At 47.5% G+C, this 17,100-nt stretch overlaps 1 protein-coding gene across 5 annotated transcripts; it reads left to right on the top strand.

Moving 5' to 3' along the window:
• The first annotated feature begins 1,349 nt into the window (after nucleotides 1–1,349).
• drd3 (dopamine receptor D3) lies at nucleotides 1,350–16,508 on the top strand. 5 transcript variants are annotated; one of them, XM_055508465.1, is made up of 8 exons: nucleotides 1,350–1,885; nucleotides 3,468–3,798; nucleotides 6,475–6,587; nucleotides 9,136–9,272; nucleotides 10,908–11,101; nucleotides 12,611–12,676; nucleotides 13,467–13,866; nucleotides 15,024–16,508. In XM_055508465.1, the coding sequence occupies exons 2-8, from the start codon at nucleotides 3,508–3,510 to the stop codon at nucleotides 15,089–15,091; spliced, it is 1,269 nt and encodes a 422-aa protein (XP_055364440.1). In that variant the 5' UTR covers nucleotides 1,350–1,885; nucleotides 3,468–3,507; the 3' UTR covers nucleotides 15,092–16,508. The 5 variants fall into 5 exon arrangements, with proteins under 5 accessions (XP_055364440.1, XP_029002674.2, XP_029002677.1 ...); XM_029146841.3 differs by having other exon boundaries at nucleotides 1,354–1,885; nucleotides 13,470–13,866; nucleotides 14,963–16,508; XM_029146844.3 differs by having other exon boundaries at nucleotides 1,354–1,889; nucleotides 14,963–16,508.
• The last annotated feature ends 592 nt before the right edge of the window (nucleotides 16,509–17,100 follow it).

Here is a 17,100-nt window from a genome sequence, read left to right as displayed (position 1 = left end):
GCACTAGACCCCACCACAAGCACATAACAGCCACAAACATGAAGCTTGAGCAGCATCCATGATGAATCGAGAACAACCGAATGAGGCGAAGAAATTCAAATGCTAACATATGCACAGTTGAATCTACTGAAACTCGTCACAGGACAAATGAACCAGGAAATTACGCCAGAACGGTGAAAAGCAGTTCATGCTCGGTCCCTGTAGGTGGCAGCATCATTTCAAATAAGTCTGGGTCCATTTTTCCAACAGAACGTGTTTCATTACTTCAGAAGTGCCCTCTTAGGGCTGACCTTCACGTGGTCGAGGTACAACTTTAGGCAGGTGAGAGACACCTGCAAACAATGTTCCAGAGCCCAATCTGCACCAGGTGTGTGCATCCCTCATTCACAGGGGAAAGGGACCCTATTTCAAGCCTCACCTTGCTCTAGGACTCCATCTCATCTGGGGTATCTGCAAAACACCAATAATGAAGCAGGTGTGTGGGCGTGCGGTGCATACTGTCGCTCTGGGAGTGAGAGGGCTGCACTGGTCCATCATAAGTTGTATATGTCCTCTATCTGCTCACGTAGGAGGAGTTTGCCTCTGCTCCAAACACCTACCTGCATCATATCAATCACCAGTGAAAACACACACACCCTGCTGCTCATTCTGTGGGAGACAGTGAGATGGATTCCCTAAATATTGCACCATATTCTGTGCACAACATAAAGTATAAGGCAGATTAGAATGTAATGGATGAGCAGGAGAGCAGCTGAGGGGTCAAATATAAGCATCAGGGATATTCGGGTGCTTTTGTAATGCAGGTTGTGGTGAATGGACAGTTTGGGTCGTTGTGATGAATCACTCTTAGAAGAAACATGAAGGAAGGCTTTATAAAAGCATCTAGTTTGGCCGTTGCTAATTATCAGGGATAAATATATCAGGAAACATGAACCATGTGGTCCTCTAGAGAGTTAAATGACTGTAGCAAGAACCACCTTCACTTATGTGCTGCAGAAAAGGCTTGGATTTCTTCCGCAAGTGTGATTCTTCGCAGATTGGAACTGATTCATAGAGGGAAAAAATAACATCTCGTTTTGATTTTTCGCCGTGCTTTTTGGTCCAGATCTCATTTGTTTGCGCCGTAGGAGCTCCTGTGGGGCTTATTATGGGTATGTGACGATGCCATGCAAAAGATGGCAAAACAAAGCGCAGACTGAGGCGGGACACGGCTTCATAGCAGCGTTTAAGGGGTCTTGGCCCGGTGTGTGTGACACGGACGTGCAAACAAACCCATTAGATGCCGGAGCCACAGCAGTGTGTCATGATACATCCTGACATGCCCAGAACCCGACTGGCCCGATTTACGCCGCCTATCGCCTCATCTTGTTTTACGGGGACAACATTGGGCTATTTTTACGCACTTCCAGCAAAGCGCGACCCGGTCCGCTTCAGGGTCGTGCTGTGAAACGCAGCCTTGGGACTGGAGTTTGAAATCGCGAAAACGCGAAAAACAACTTTGTTGGGATTTTCAAACGGAGCGTGTTGTCGCCATTGCATCACTCCACGCGCTCCGGGAAGCGTCGCCTGACTTGCCCGACGCGTACACCGCACGCGCGCCTCCGGTGCGGCTGCAGACTCGCGGCTCGGCACGCGTGTGAGCGGCCGTCGCGGCGGCACCGGGCGTTTGGAGAAGGGGGGAATGAAACGCGCCACGGCGGCGGCGCGCAGACGTTCACCCTTGAGCTCTCCGCGTTCGCGTTCGTCTGTGCGCAATGGCACCGAGCGCTCCGGCTGCTCTGCACGGCGCCGGACGCGATCCCCGGGCAACTTTTGACTCTGGACGGACGCTGCTTTGCCTCGATGGCGTCTGATGATTTCCTGCGTGAGGAGCAGTAGCGGTGTCGTAAGTGTGTTTAGATCATTTTGCTTTTACACGGACATCATTAGACGTCCTTTCAAAATGTTTTGGCGCTTGATTTGCATTTGTTTGTGTTGCAACTGTTCCTGCATGATCTCGAATCACGTTATGGAGTTAATCATCCGTGTTTCTGGACTAGATTTGACCCCAGCTTTTCAGTGCTTCACTGTGAAGCCCGATGTTGTACTAATTTAATTTAATGATGTGGGGTTTTTTTATTAATTCTATTGGTTGTGGCAATTTAATAATTCCTGGCACTTTCTACACCATAGACGAACACATACATCAAGTTGCTGACAGGTTGATCACTTCAATTTAACAAATCACGTGTGATTGATGATTGTGATAATGTCACCAAGGTGTTCCTGTTCCTAAATTCTTAAAAACAGTAGATTCTCTCTAATGGTTACACACTATTATTATTATTATTATTGTTATTATTATTATTATTATTATTATTATTATTATTATTATTATTATTATTATTATTATTTAGCATTTTTTCAGGACCTAAACAAACCATGCAGAGCATCATAATGTACTGTACAGCATGTGTTTCATGGCTGCTGTGGCCACGATCTCCCTCCTTCCTGACCTGTCACACCTAATTTTGTTATGAGCCCACTGCTGCGCTGCCATTAGGAGACTCCAAGGTGATCGGTATCAGCAGCTGGTTTTCCTTTTGCTTCCTCACATTCTGTTGTGGACAATAATATGATACTGAAACCATTGATGAAGAGAGTGGAAACATAGACTGGGTAAATCTTTAAAAGCCTTGTGGATTGGAGCCAGGTCTCGGTGTCTTTCTCTTCATTTCTGCCACGGAGAGAGAGAGCGAGAGAGCGAGTAAGTGGAAGAGATGGGGCCATTTGTTTACCATCTAGACACAGGTGTGGGCATTACCAGCGCATTGTTATCTGGACTGAAGCCACGGGGAGGATTGGGAACAAATGAGAGGAAGGATGGAGTGCAAGGAGCAGAGCCCAGGACCAGAGCCAACAGAGCTCTCCGGGTGGCAACACAGACTTATTACCCCTCCCCAGTGAGCTAACCTCACTGACACTGCTCAAAGGCACTCAGCCAAGCCCTCATTAAACTCACCATCCTTCCTAGTTTCTGTCTTTTAGTCGTGTAATAAACCGTTCAGATGAAGCAGGGAAACACATTTACAGTAATCATAAATTGCAAAGCAGATGAAGTTTGCGGGTGGATTTCTGCTGAGCTTTTATGGAGTTGGTTGAATCAATAGGACCTCTGTCTTGTGGAGGCATCGACCTGCGTGCGCTTAAGTTTTTTTTCTTCATTCAGGTAAAATAGACCACTAATGCACAGTGAGCAGCAGAGAACATTACACTGTCCACTGGGGTGGATTTCAAGCGTTACCAGTCCATATGACGACTGTTGCTAGGAGCCAGGCGACGTCTCCCCGCGGGCCTCTGACCCGGAACGCCGCCGCCACCACCGTCTGATGGTTCAGATGCCGCTGATGTTTTATTTTTGCTAATGAGATGGTAAAAATGTTGCGTCTGCTAAAAGACTTTCGTCGACAACACTTCTCCTCCGGTAGGTGTTCAGATTCTTCACTCCCATGTCACCGGGACGTCTCCATGGCGACGTTTAGCAGCGCAGAGAGGCTCTGGAACGAGTCGGAGCTGTTCGGGCCGGACGAGGGGAACGGCAGCGCGGAGGCCTCGTGGCAGGACGAGGGGGAGAGGAACTACTACGCCATGCTCTACTCCCTGCTCATCCTGGCCATCGTGTTTGGGAACGTGCTGGTGTGTCTGGCTGTGCTGAGGGAGCGCTCCCTCCAGACCACCACCAACTACCTGGTGGTCAGCCTGGCTGTGGCCGACCTGCTCGTGGCCTCGCTGGTCATGCCCTGGGCCGTGTACCTGGAGGTAAGGAGGGCCTGGCTGGATTTGTGGGAGGTTTGCTTTGCACTGTGTGTTTTATTTTATGTCTTTGACAGGCTTAGGAGAAGCGAGTCGTGCAAGAGAGCATTCTCCTTGCAGTTGAACCATTTCCACGATCTATGCACTGCTTCCAACAACTGATGTACTGCTCCGGAGGAAAGACGGGTGATGAGGTGGAGACATAGAACCTAGGGTGTGGAAGAGATTGAAATACAGATGCTTGGCAGTTATTGAGGTGCTGACACTGGAGGAGGCGAGGAGAGGAGAGGAGAGGAGAGGAGAGGAGAGGAGAGGAGAGGAGAGGAGAGGAGAGGAGAGGAGAGGAGAGGAGAGGACCCTCCCCGGACTCGCACAGATGCCGTCAGGTTAACGGGAAGGGGAGCATGTCTGACAAGAGCTATAGTGTAAAAGGACGGCGGGCATTTGGAGCTTATTATGTAGTGACAACTGTGTGGGTGATAGCAGACAGTAATGATGATGAAAAGCAGTGCTTCTCTGTTCATGTGTAGCTGCTGCATATTGAGCATTAACTAATTACACCTTCACGTGCTGGAGGTAATTGGCTGCTTCACAGCGACTGTGACTTTACATATGCTATCAAACCCGGAGCCAAACTGAGCCTTATGGCTGCTGTTCATTTTTTATTTACACTTCACAGATTATTCACTCACTAATTGTCCATTTCCTCCGCCTACCTGCTTGTGTCGCTCGTCGTCCGGCGGCTCAATGAACCGCGCCGCTGCGCAGGACCCGCGGGCGTCCATGCTTCATGGAAGTAACGCGTGATACAGTACGTGGTGCGAGAAGGCCGTCTTTGGAGCTCAGGCCTCCGCGTGCAGCTCCAGGACAGCTGTTTGCCCACACCAGGCCTGAAACCCATCTAGCGGAAGTCTGGCCTGTTCATCAAAGAGCCACCCCTGCTGCCCCAAGTTTGCCCGCTGTTGGCCGGACCGCTCGCTTCTCAGAAGAGACAACGGCAGGTCAAGCAGAATGAAGCACAACACACCCACTGAACCACAGCTGACAAATTAAAGAGGATTTTATCCCATGAAGGGTGAGTTCAAGCAGCCTGGAATCCTTGGCGGGGTCCAGTCATGTGTTTCACAGTCATGCTGTAAAAGCATGTGCTGCGTTCCACGATCAAAGTTGTGCTGTACACTCCTCCGAGGAATCGCTTCACTTCGATGCAGGCAAAGCTGTCTGACTTGGCTAACGTGGAAGTTGACATCAGTCCTGGAGTTTCTGCTTCTGCAGGGTTCGTCTGGGATGAGAAGAGACTGAGCATCGCTCTTCCCACAAACACTAATCACATGCCCCCCGGCACACCCCCGACTCCCCGGACGCTTCAGTTGATTTATAACTATTCTGGAAGCAAGTGGTTGTATTGGCAGCCATGACGGATCGTTGAGTTTCCACAATTCATCCGCTTGGATGTTGTTCAGCCTCGGCACATGCAGCCTATGACCCGACTATGGAAACGTGTCCATTTGTTCTACAGAGGTTACTTTTCCTTGGGGTCGAGTTCGTATGAGCGCTGCTGTTTGGCTGAATGTCAAAACCGCACCTCAGCCTCCACCTCCACCTCAGCCTACAACTCAGCCTCCACCTCGGCCTCGTATTTAAGCGCACATACATGTGTAAACACATCTGTTACAACCCCATCATAGCTTAAAAGAGAGGTTGGTGGAGCAGGCAGCAGTCAGACTAATGTTTGACATCATTGTTGTTTTTATTTTCACAGACCTTTTTGTCGCGTGGTTTCAAACTACCTGCAATTTATCCTAATTTCTTCTCGAGCACCTGGTTTCTCTTTGTGCCGTGCATTCTGGATCAATAGCGTTCACTAGTCAGTCCTGAGATGCTCAGAATGCAGTTTTTTTATTTCTTGTCAGCATGTGAACACACTCAAGGGCTTTACAGATTTACTATGCAACGTGCATGATGGGTAACACTCCTGCAAATCCCATTATGCAACTCTGTGATTACACCCTGGTTTTTATGTGCTAAGATGAAGTCAGGCTGGTGTTTGGGTTGAGGTGAAGGAGGAGTTAGAATGGAAGCGGTTAACGGGCTTGTATTTGTGTTTGAGATGCGCTGTCTGTCGCCTCAGATCTTCGCGTTCCCCCGTGTGCCCGCCGTCGCCGTCCTTCCGTCGGCGTACACTGTATATTCCCAGCCTGGGTTCAGTAGTCAGGCGGTGCAGCTTGGATCCCATTTATCTTTGTCAGACAGTTATTACCAGGCATTATGGAGCCAAAGTGAGCCTGTCAGTCTGGGGTGGGGGGGGGGGGGGGGGGGGTGGAAGCAGAGGCCTGGGGGGTTGTGGATGCTGTTGCTGTAGCTGGCGTTAACGTCCGTTCTGAGAAATGAAAACTTAAATCCGGCAGTGAACCCGTGTCCTGTCTGCTAGCTGCTAACAGCACGTCCATCATCATCTCTCCACACTCTACTACAGCCTGTATTGCATCGAAACATATACAAATTCATTCATTCAATAAGACTGATACGTGTCTAAACTAGCATAAATGTATTTTAGACCACTTGGCGGCGTCGGCTCGGGGGCCATGAAGCACCCGGTGCCGTTGCCTCCTCTCCGTGTGGACGTCCCCCTCCTCCACTGGCCTGTCACACGTTGCTAATCGGCCTGTCTGTCCCGCGCAGGTGGTCGGCGGCGCCTGGCTCTTCAGCCGGCTCTACTGTAACATCTTTGTCACGCTGGATGTGATGATGTGCACTGCCAGTATCCTCAACCTGTGCGCTATCAGCATCGACAGGTGAGTGCGTTCACGCGCTGTGAAGCTACCGGTGTTGCCGTGACGTCTGAAGTGTAAATGTGTGTGAAAATATTTCCATATTCTTTCATTTTACCTCAATTAGGAAGTATTTCAAACCCCCCCCAGAGAACTTCAAACCCCAAATCCGCAGATGGAGTGAGCACCTGTGTGCTGTGTGTACTGTGTGGAGGTTTTATAGGATGCTTCCCAGTGGCTTCTCACTGAGGAGTGTGAACCTCTCTTTACTGATAAACGACGGAGGAGGACGCTTCGTACCTGTTTCGCGGCTCTGTGCCAGATCCATTAAACTTTTATCAGGTTGCCTTGAATTTCAGGCCACGTCTAAACGTCGGTGGTGGAGCAGTGGGCGGCTCTCTTCCTTTGAAATACAAAAGATCAAAGCCCATATTCCCTTTACTGTATATGATTGTAGCATCCAGCCACCTGCACCAGCTCCGTTAAGTGTATTAGAGTTTTCTGTCATCCAGTTTAACCATCATTTATTTTGAGAACATTTTTATTATAACTGTTCTTTTCGACCTGTTTTTTCGGATACCAGACCATCTTACTGGGAAATACATCCCAACACATTGTCAGTACTGGTCTTTCATTAGCTGCATTTGGTGAAGGCGACTTGCTTTCCACGTATGTTGGGAAGATAGTTGACACACCAACTATATTTTCTTTCCCCTTTCTATAATTTCACTAAGAGCCTAAACCTATTTTCCAAGGAGGTGTCTCAAAACACTCCTCTTGTCCATTTGACATTGTACCCGTTTTGTACACTATAATCAATAATTCATTCACATCTGGCCAAATCCCAGCCTATTTCAAATACTACTATAATACTATAACACAAAAAATCCAATCTTTCCTGGGATCCTGGGTTACCTTGACTAAGGTCTTAGAGGGAGGCTCTTTTAAAAGAAGCCTGGGGTAGTAAAATGAACACTGATTATCCTCGACCTCTTCCCTGAGTGTTGCTACTGTACAATCAGCCACAGCGCCTTGGTTAGAGGCTCAGACACTGGATGGGACAGCTACTGTTTGTCTGGTGGTGTTCCTCAAGGTTCTGTCTTCGAGCCATGTTTATACTCTCGTCCTCTTTAGCTGATTACAAATTATTTAAGGGGATGATCAATTATATAGTTTATCTGTTTTAGGATGCAAAATCTCAGAAATATCTGATCTGCATAACTGAATCAACACCAGTATGATGAAAACATTCTTATTTCTGTCCCAGAGTCCCAGATAGTGCTGGTCTGTTACATCTAACCTACATTGGAGCATCTGTTGCGGGCCAAGTTTCAGGTCCTGACCAGCTTGCATGTGGTCTGTTCACTGGTAAATAACTAAAACCTAATAAGGTTTCGACGTCCAGTTTTTGCCCACGGTCCCCTAACAGTAATATTAATGCGATGGGTATGTACAGCGAGGATAAGAGCCCAGCCCCGGACTCTTCCTGCTCCTTAGTTGAAAGTTTTATGCTCCTCTGTGGTTTCAAGTTTGAAGCTTTCAAACTCCTGTACAGTGCTGTAATATACATTACAACTACTGCTGTAACCCAACAGGTCTTCTTTGATCTTGCAGTAGCATGACGCTACAGTACGTGTTCACTGTCGACTGGCGCTCGGTGGAGCTCCACAGGCCTCTTTTGTAGGTTTCACGCCACTCTAACGATCCCAACGGGTAATTGCTCTGATTGTATTTGGTCACACTCCTGCCAGCGTGCACGTTTTACGCGTGCGGGGGGGCACGTTTTTAGTGCCTGCTGCTCTGTGGTTGATTGAGCGTGTTAAACAGCTGCGGTATCACACAACTTGTTCGGAGCTAAATGAATGTGCAGCACCGGGGGCCCTGTCGCGCTGACAACACATCTGCATCACCTATGCGGCAGGATCATTTATTCATAGCGGCGAGGATTTGTCGCCCGTTAATAGGACGAGAGCCCCTCACGTCAAACGGCGCATTGTTTGGAGCGCCGAGACGTTCGCCCGCGCCTTCACTCCGGGCGGCGCTTGATCAATAAACCGCGTGCATTATTTTTCACCACGCTCCGCTTTTATCAGAGCAGACAGCAGTTTTCGGTGAGTCCCCACGTGCTTTCGGCTCTGGGTTTCTGCCCCGTGTTGTGCCTGCAGAAGAAGTAATTAGCCTGATGAGGATAAACAATCATGGCACTTATCTGGCGCTAAACAACATAGCATCACACTCACGTGAGGTCGGGGTCCGGCGTAATTGCTGCCTCTTTGAGCCGTTGCTGAATCTACTTTTTCCAGACTCATTATAGAGTCTTGGCGCATTGTAGGCTGATTAGCTCTTAAATCAAAGCTCCACTTGGTTTTATTGGTGAGGGCCCAAATTGTTTCTAAATAGAAATGCCTGGTTTGCTGCTCTATTGTTGCTCTCTATATCACACCCCTTCTCTCAGCGGCGCGTGTCTTCGCATCCCTGAAGTCCATTTCTTTTCTTCCTCTCTCTAATTAGTTTCTCGTTCTATATCAGCACTTTTGTCATCGTTCCTGCGTGTGTGTGTGTCTGTCTGCAGGTACACAGCAGTGGTGATGCCTGTTTTGTACAACACCACGCACCGCTCCAGGAAGCGAGTTCTGGTGATGATTGCCACCGTGTGGGTCCTGGCTTTCGCCGTCTCCTGTCCCCTTCTGTTTGGCTTCAACACCACAGGTCAGGTCAATAATATTAGGAGTTTATGATCCTTTCCAGGTATATTACAGTTAAGTTATTCAGGCTGGGGAATTGAATGCATGCTTCCAAGGCTCTATTCTGAAACCCAGGGTCATGGTTTAGAGTCAGCACATGAGAGGCAAACTAAATGGAATTCAAAGGCACAACCCACCAATCTAGTTCATCAGAGCCAGGCTTCTCACCAAATCTATCACGCCTCCGTCTTTGTTGCGCCTCAGATTGATATACGTGCAGATGCTGGTGAGACAGGTCAGCATTTGAGCAGTGTCTGACTTCTACTTGTCAGCAAATTTGCATCGCATGTATTACAGCAGTTTCTCTAAATAGGGAACAGGGAAGAAAAACGAGCAAATCAAGACTATTTTAATTAAGCTGGGGTTTAGTTGCATGCAGGTTTTCTCTAGCCACTATTGTACAGTAACTGCAACTCTATGCTGATATTTAGCCGAGCATATGTATTTATTTATTCTTCCTGGGACTCAATATGAGGTCAATGCCCTATTGTACAGTTCTGGGGCCTCAAATGCATGTATTGTAATGAGTTATTTGTCCTGTGGTGATTGGCTGTAGCCTCAAAGATTAACACTGCTCTCACTTAGGCACGTACAAATCTGTATTTCTATGATAACCTGTAAACGCTAGACTATAATATTATAATGAATACAGATTTGTCCAATGTTGTTTCGGTTTTCAGCTACTGTTCTTAAGGTCACCTTTATGCCTTTAGTTAAACTCCACTCAGCTGCGGCTGCTGTAGGAGATGCTAAATCTAAAACGTTAAGAAAGTAAGAAATTGTGTGAAACGAAATTAAACAGAAATGTGAGCTGCTATTTTAAATTCTATAGCCTGCAGCGGATGGATGGCTGCACGCACACAATTAAGAGCATTAGTCCGACACAATGTAAAGCTACTCGCAGAGATAAGAGCTTTGGTGTATGAGTGAAATACAATAGCTAATGATTGCAGCACTCCGGCTGTTTTTGTCTGCATGCGACCACGCATTGCGGCTGGAAGGAGGAGCCCGTGGATGCGCGACGAGTTCAAGAACCTCAATCGTCCTTCGGAAAGAAACGGGCTGAAAAAACACAGTCTGAGAATTTAAATGCTGCGTGAGAGCCCTTGGATAAATAATAGGAATCGAGAAAGTGAAGGTGGTTTAGAGAGTTGCCAGAAATATAACCAACTCTGCCCTTGTTTCCGTCTGTCTGTTCATTCAGAAGGGTCTCGCTGCACTTCTCATGCCATTTACAGGCCATGCGTATTTTACAGGTGCGATCTAAACCTGCGTCCTTTTCAGTTTACCGCACCGGCAGCTTCCAGGACTTGATTGATTGGAAAAAAACTGTCTCCATTCACTTCTATTATTGCATCAGTTGCTCTGAATTTATGGTGCCGTTATGGTCAAATGAATCACGCCTCCATATGTGAGCGCGTACGATATAACATTGTTCCGATCACTATGCACACTGTATATAAAAGGGGACAAACCACCAAGGTCGTTTTAATGAGCATGCACTAGGGTCCGAGGTCAGCAGGTTACACCTACAGTCCCTTTTATTAGCCCTATCAATTTGAAGCTCTTTCAAAGTTCCTTTCCTTTTTTTTTTTTCCAGATGACCCGATGGTGTGCTCCATCTCGAACCCGGACTTCGTCATCTACTCCTCCGTGGTGTCCTTCTACCTGCCTTTCATTGTCACGCTGCTGGTCTACATCCGCATCTATGTCTTCCTCAGGATGAGGCGGAAGAGGATCTCCTTCGGCCAGCCCTGCAGAAAGGTCCAGCCAGGCTCCACCCCGCCATCTGTGGTGAGACCCTCACATATGCCACCACTTTTTAATGAAGACTTCCAGTACGAGTCCTTACTAATGCTGTTTAATGATTAATAAGTGCAACTGCTTTATAAATAAGTTAGAAGCCATTGATAGGAATAACTTCAGCAGCAAAAACAACTGGCAGGTTGTGATTCACTGATATTTATGACTGTTCATGTCCATTTGTTCTAACATATAAACGGTGGTAGCTGAGATATTACAGTTTATTATGAGTGTTACCCAGAAAGGGAAAAATCGCCTCATCTATCTATGAGGTTAAAATACGTGGGACAAAATGTCAAAAGGTACTTTTGTGCTTCAGATGAGCTGATCTTTTGTATTTTTGCTCACGCTTTATGCACATTCATAATGACTTGCAAATTACACTTTACCTTTGTATTCGACCTTTCGGTTGGAAAGAGTGTGCGAGCCTCATAACTAGTTTGATTACAGTAGGAAATGAAACATGTAATCACAGTGATGCACAGGAGCAGTGTTGTCAGGGACACGGTGAAATTACCCTGAGGTACAGTAACAGCGGTTTTTATCGCACGCATGAATTTCCATTTGTTACATGCAGATAAAAGTCAGAAGGATATCAGAACTGCTCGAACGACCTTTGACCTCTCTGTAAATGTAGATGCTTCTCAGGTCAATAGATGCAACTGTACCGTCACTGTAAAACCAAGGTTCAACGCAACAGCCGCTAAACATTAAGCAGTTTATTTTGAGAATCAACAGTCAAAGCTATGTTTAGTTCTTAATAATGTTAATAATAATACAAAATGCTGACTCTGTGTGTCAGTTTACAGTGACAACCAGCTGTCAGCTCTTTCCTTTCTAGTCTTTGTCCCAGTTCCATCGATCAAACAAGCGTTTGCTTCACGAGCAAGGACACGTGGTGACACGAGGTTGCAAACATTAGTATCAACTCATTTTTAAAATATGCGGCATAAAAAAAAGCCACAATTAGAGAATTCAGGGGCTTCTCTATTGTGCTTGGATTCATTCCACAACAATTTTCCCCTCCGCCGCACACAGAGTCAGAGTCAAGTTGTTCATTTTAACAGCAGGTTGCGGATAATTGGTTGCGGCTCAGCCACAGTTTGGGATCTCATTCATGAGTGGAGTCACCCGTTGGAGGATCGGAGCCCTGGAGCGGCTCAGCCAGACACAGTTACAATTTTGAAATAACATAATACGACCCCGAGTCAGTCAGCTGAGGGAACGTTTGATACGAAGGAGGGGATATTCAGCCTTTGCTCCGGTTCAGAGGCGACAACCTTTATTTTTCATGGGAAGCTTTCATTTAACAGCAACACGTTTAGCTCAGGACTGAAAGTGACAGAAAACCCAATTATGTCTGCTGCTATTTCTTTGAATAGAGATGAATACAAATGAATCAATAAGCTTTCATATACTCCACACACATTATTCACCCGCAGAGGGTTTCAACACATCTCTCTGAAAAGCTCTATCTTGATCTTCCCTCTGATTTCTCAGGAAACGTGTCTCCAAGAGGAAACTCCCAAGGCGAAGCAGGACCTTTCACCTATACGGATTAAAGTGGTACGTGGTATTAGTCTTGCCTTTCTCCAGCCTGGTGCCTGACTAACTCTCGCATTAAGTGTGTTGGCGTACTGTGACTTAGCCACACACGAGGAGGTGCTGTTTTTAGCTGTTCATGTGGGTCTGTCCGCGCTGAGCGTCTCCTCATGTGGTCTCAGGCCGGGGGTCTGAGAAGCAGCCGAGGCTCGTTGCCTTCGCGTCCCCTGCTCCGTCGGTGACGCACTGCAGCACCTGAATAATCCCCAGAGCGCTCGCAGGCAGCCGGAACGCAAATCTGTCATTTCTTCCTCCCTGAGGAAAAAAGTGCGACGAGACGACTGCGTGCGAGAAAAAAAATAAAAAGAGATTCATATTTGTTGCCGTGCTGGAAATGAAGCGCGGCAACTGGCAGGAGTCATTCCTCTACGCACAGTTTGTGGATTTGTTGGAGGCTCAGAAGGTGAAAAAGATCAATGAGCAGGCTATAAAAATTAAATGTTGCAGGTAATGAATACACTGTAGTAACAGTATGATACATGCTGAATACTAACTGTGCAGCTAGGATTCATAAATGTGGCTTGGAGGCACTTTGTGCGTTCGTCTGATTTGTATTGGCCAGCTCCTCATTTATTCATTACTTTTTAGGATGAGTTGTGAAACTTTGAAACTTATTTAATATTTTCCACGTAAGGTAATAGAAAAAAATCCCACCACGATCATTATTCTTTAGAAAGTGTGTTAGTTCAATAAACATGTTAAACGATTAAATAAAGGTTCTGGTTGATGACCCTCGCCCATCGCGTCTCATCAGCAGAGCGTGGAGCCTCTGGGTCCGTCCAAGCCCAGCCTGCTCTCAGGATGCCTGTGGCGCAAGCACCCGAGGACGCGGCCGGCGGAGCACTCGGCGCTGCCCCCGGTGGACACGCAGAACTACTGCAGCATCAGCCACGCGTCCTGCGGCCGCACCGAGCTGGACCCGGAGCAGCAGCCGGGGGAGGAGGGGGAGGAGGGGGAGGAGGAGGCAGCGGCGGCGGACAGCAACCAGGGCGAGGGTCCTCCCGTCAGGATGGGCTGCGAGGTGAAGGACCTGTCCAACGGGCGAACGCACACGTCTCTGAGGCCGGCTCCTCACTCTCACACCAACAACCAGCGCTTCCGGAGCATGCACGCCCGGGAGAAGAAGGCCACGCAGATGCTGGCCATCGTGCTGGGTGAGTACAGGACACAGGCGCCCACAGCGAAACTCACCATAACGCCTAATACAGGCCGTTTAATGCACATAAAGCAGCTGCCCCTGCATCCCTCAATGTGTGCTGCTCCCAGTGCCCTGCTCTGCATTCTCCCCCGGCCGTGACGGCTCACTCCATGCGCCCCCGCCGCCCCCCCCTTTTCTCCAGACTCACAGTAAATCAAGCTGAAATGTCGGCCTCGCGGACGCGCGCCCCGGCTCCTGACGCAGCGGCCGCAGCCAGCTTTCTGTGAGATGGTCCAGTTACCTCTGGCACGGCGCAGGCCTCCCCGACGAAGACACAATCAGCAGCGTCCGATTATATTACAGAGGCGTCAGTGAAAGCGGAGATGCCCTCAGCTCCGCCCACTTCCCACCTGCCTTTTAGCAAAATCACTGTTTAAAGAGTGCGGTGAGCAAAAATGTACAGATTCATCATATTGTTGGGTATTATTATAAATGTACATGTTATCATTATAAGCTAGTATAATGACAACTGTCCTTCAGTTGATCAACAGTGATGTAACACCATTGTAAACGTTGAGCTTCAGATAACACATAATGCTAGAAGATGAAGGCTGCAGCCTATTATACTACAACAGCAGTACAGTAGTACTATATATCATGAGGCAGTATCTGGACGCGAGGCTCCTGAACCTTGGACTGATCTATTTAGATCTATTATCCAGGATGCGTTCATATTTACTGCGTAGCTTGGTTAACTGACCTTTTCACACCTCCTGTACTCGCGTCGTGGCCTCAACCCTCATTAACCGTGGCTTCGGTTGAACACGTGACCCCTGGTTTTCCATGCGCACACGTAGTTGTTGCTAAGCTCAGGCTGAACAGTTGCAGGTTTACTACACATGAAGTATGATCCTTATTAACACATAATGCTTTTTTTTTTATCTCCTGCCTCTTCCTCCCCCTCACATTTACACTTTCAACACGTTTCGTTTCACATTCTCCATCTCCTTGCTCTACTTGCACCCCCCCCCCATCACTCTGTCCCACTTACACCCTCCATTACACCGCATCGTCCTCTCTCTGCGTACGTCTCTGCTCTCCGGCTGCTCCAGGGGTGTTTCTCATCTGCTGGCTGCCTTTCTTTGTGACTCACATCCTGAACACCCACTGCAGGACGTGCTACGTGCCTCCCGCCCTGTACGGCGCGTTCACCTGGCTCGGCTATGTCAACAGCGCCCTAAACCCCGTCATCTACACCACCTTCAACATCGAGTTCAGACGGGCCTTCATCAAGATCCTCAGCTGCTGAGGACGGAGCCATGCCACAAAACTGAAAATGGAAATGAGCCACCGGAGAGGCGCACAACTCAGACCCTCATCGCAGACGATCGGAGGCTTTTGTACCACAGGAGTTAAACAGCAGCAGCGCGGTGCAGGATTGAAACAATAAAATCCCGTGTGCAATAAATTCAAAGAGAGGATTTTTACTTTTTTCCAACTCGGATAAAGACTCAAATCATTTGATGCTTTGCAAAACTGGGACTCCATCATAACTGGGTATTACACATCAAAGATGCAGAACGCAAGATGGACGTTCTTGTGAACGTCTTGTACAGTGTGGGTTCCGCTCGCTGCCACAGTTCCTTTATGCAGGACTTGAGGAAGCTGCTTTCTGCCATGGATGGAGCTTTAAGAGTGATTAAGTGAGGCTCAACTCCGAAGGCCACAGCATTGTGTGGATTAGCTAATGAGACAACCTCCCCCACTCCTCAATCATCATTACTATCACTTACTCACAAGAGCATGCACAAATCAAAGGTTGACCACTCTAACTGTGCCACTGGTCCCTGGCAGGAGTCATAAATATCAGTGTGGAGCCATTAGGAATAAAAAATGAGAGTTGGATGCAATGCACCCTAGAAATGTTCAGTGTTTTTTTATTATTATTAAAAGACTTTCTGTTCGCTGGCACTCGTCTCCCTAATCTGGAGCCGCCTACTGGCTGTTCCAACGTGCCAGTGAAGGCAGGAGCTTCTTGATCTTTACAAGTTAAGCAGAATTGTGAAGCATGTGGTGGCAGGTCTGTCATCAACGGGGCATTCACTGCAGTGTGTAAATAAAAGTGAACAAATGCTGCTCCGACTCGCAGTCATCTGTCTGTGCAGTGGGGATCTGATACTGGGGAATCAAAGCACTGGTGGGGCTGAGCTAATAGAACGAGATTACAGGAGATTCAGAGACAAAGACGCAGACGGAGGACGAGTCTGGAGGCAGGAGCAGAGCGAGAGGAGCCGAGTAGGAGGAGGAAAACCGAAAGAGGAGAGAGACGACGTGAATGGAGACGGATCAAAGATGGAATTGGAAGGAAACGACAGGTAGATGGATCATGGAAGGACAGGTGCTGATGGGCAGAGAGTGTGTGTGTGTATGTGTGTGGGGGGGCAGCCTTTCTCCAGCTCACTTATTTTTCTGAAAGGCATCAGCACCTGCTCCCCTGACACTGTGCGCCGCTGCATCGACTCAGCCCGGTTCCACTGAGACTTCATATGACGATGATGTACCTGTGTGTGTGTGTGTGTTTATGATTGCGCAGTGAGAGGAGCCTCCAGCTTGTGATCATCACAAGGCAATCAGCCAATCAATAAACCGTAGCATTCATTGATTTGTCCTTCTCAAAATCTGTCTTTATGCAACAGAAATCAATATTTAACATAGAACAGGCACGTGTGCATATTTACAGGGATATAATCAGGACATAAATAATAATAATGTAAGGATTTCATCAGACTGCTCTGTCCTGAATCTCATATAAATGAATCAATTACCTCCAGTCATTCGTCTCATTTTGCATGTGTTGGTTTTTGTTTGAGCAAATACGCTGGCGGAAGTGTTCTCTTAAAAATAACAATAAGATCGTATCTCACCGTGCTCTCATTAAACTTTGTGCCATCTGTTTCACCATTAAAAACAATTGGCGCAATGCTCACAGACGGTTGAACGGTGTCATCGAGTTCAGAGACACAAAGACTCAACAAAAGACAAAAGACCAACGACACTTTGCTTTAGGAGTCTATCAGCGTAAGACACTGTAGAATTTTCATTGACTTAAACTTGCATTAATTTGAGTAATTTCACTCAGCAAATAGAAAGCAAGTTGAAGCACAGCAGGTAAGCGATTAATGTATATAGCTGCAAGCTTAATCTGTCTCATGTCAGTGCAACGCTCAGCAAACACTAGGATGTATCGTAG

The sequence above is a fragment of the Betta splendens genome, chromosome 4 (assembly GCF_900634795.4).
Source record: "Betta splendens chromosome 4, fBetSpl5.4, whole genome shotgun sequence".
Lineage (NCBI taxonomy): Eukaryota > Metazoa > Chordata > Actinopteri > Anabantiformes > Osphronemidae > Betta > Betta splendens.
This window is presented reverse-complemented; position numbering and strand designations above follow the sequence as displayed.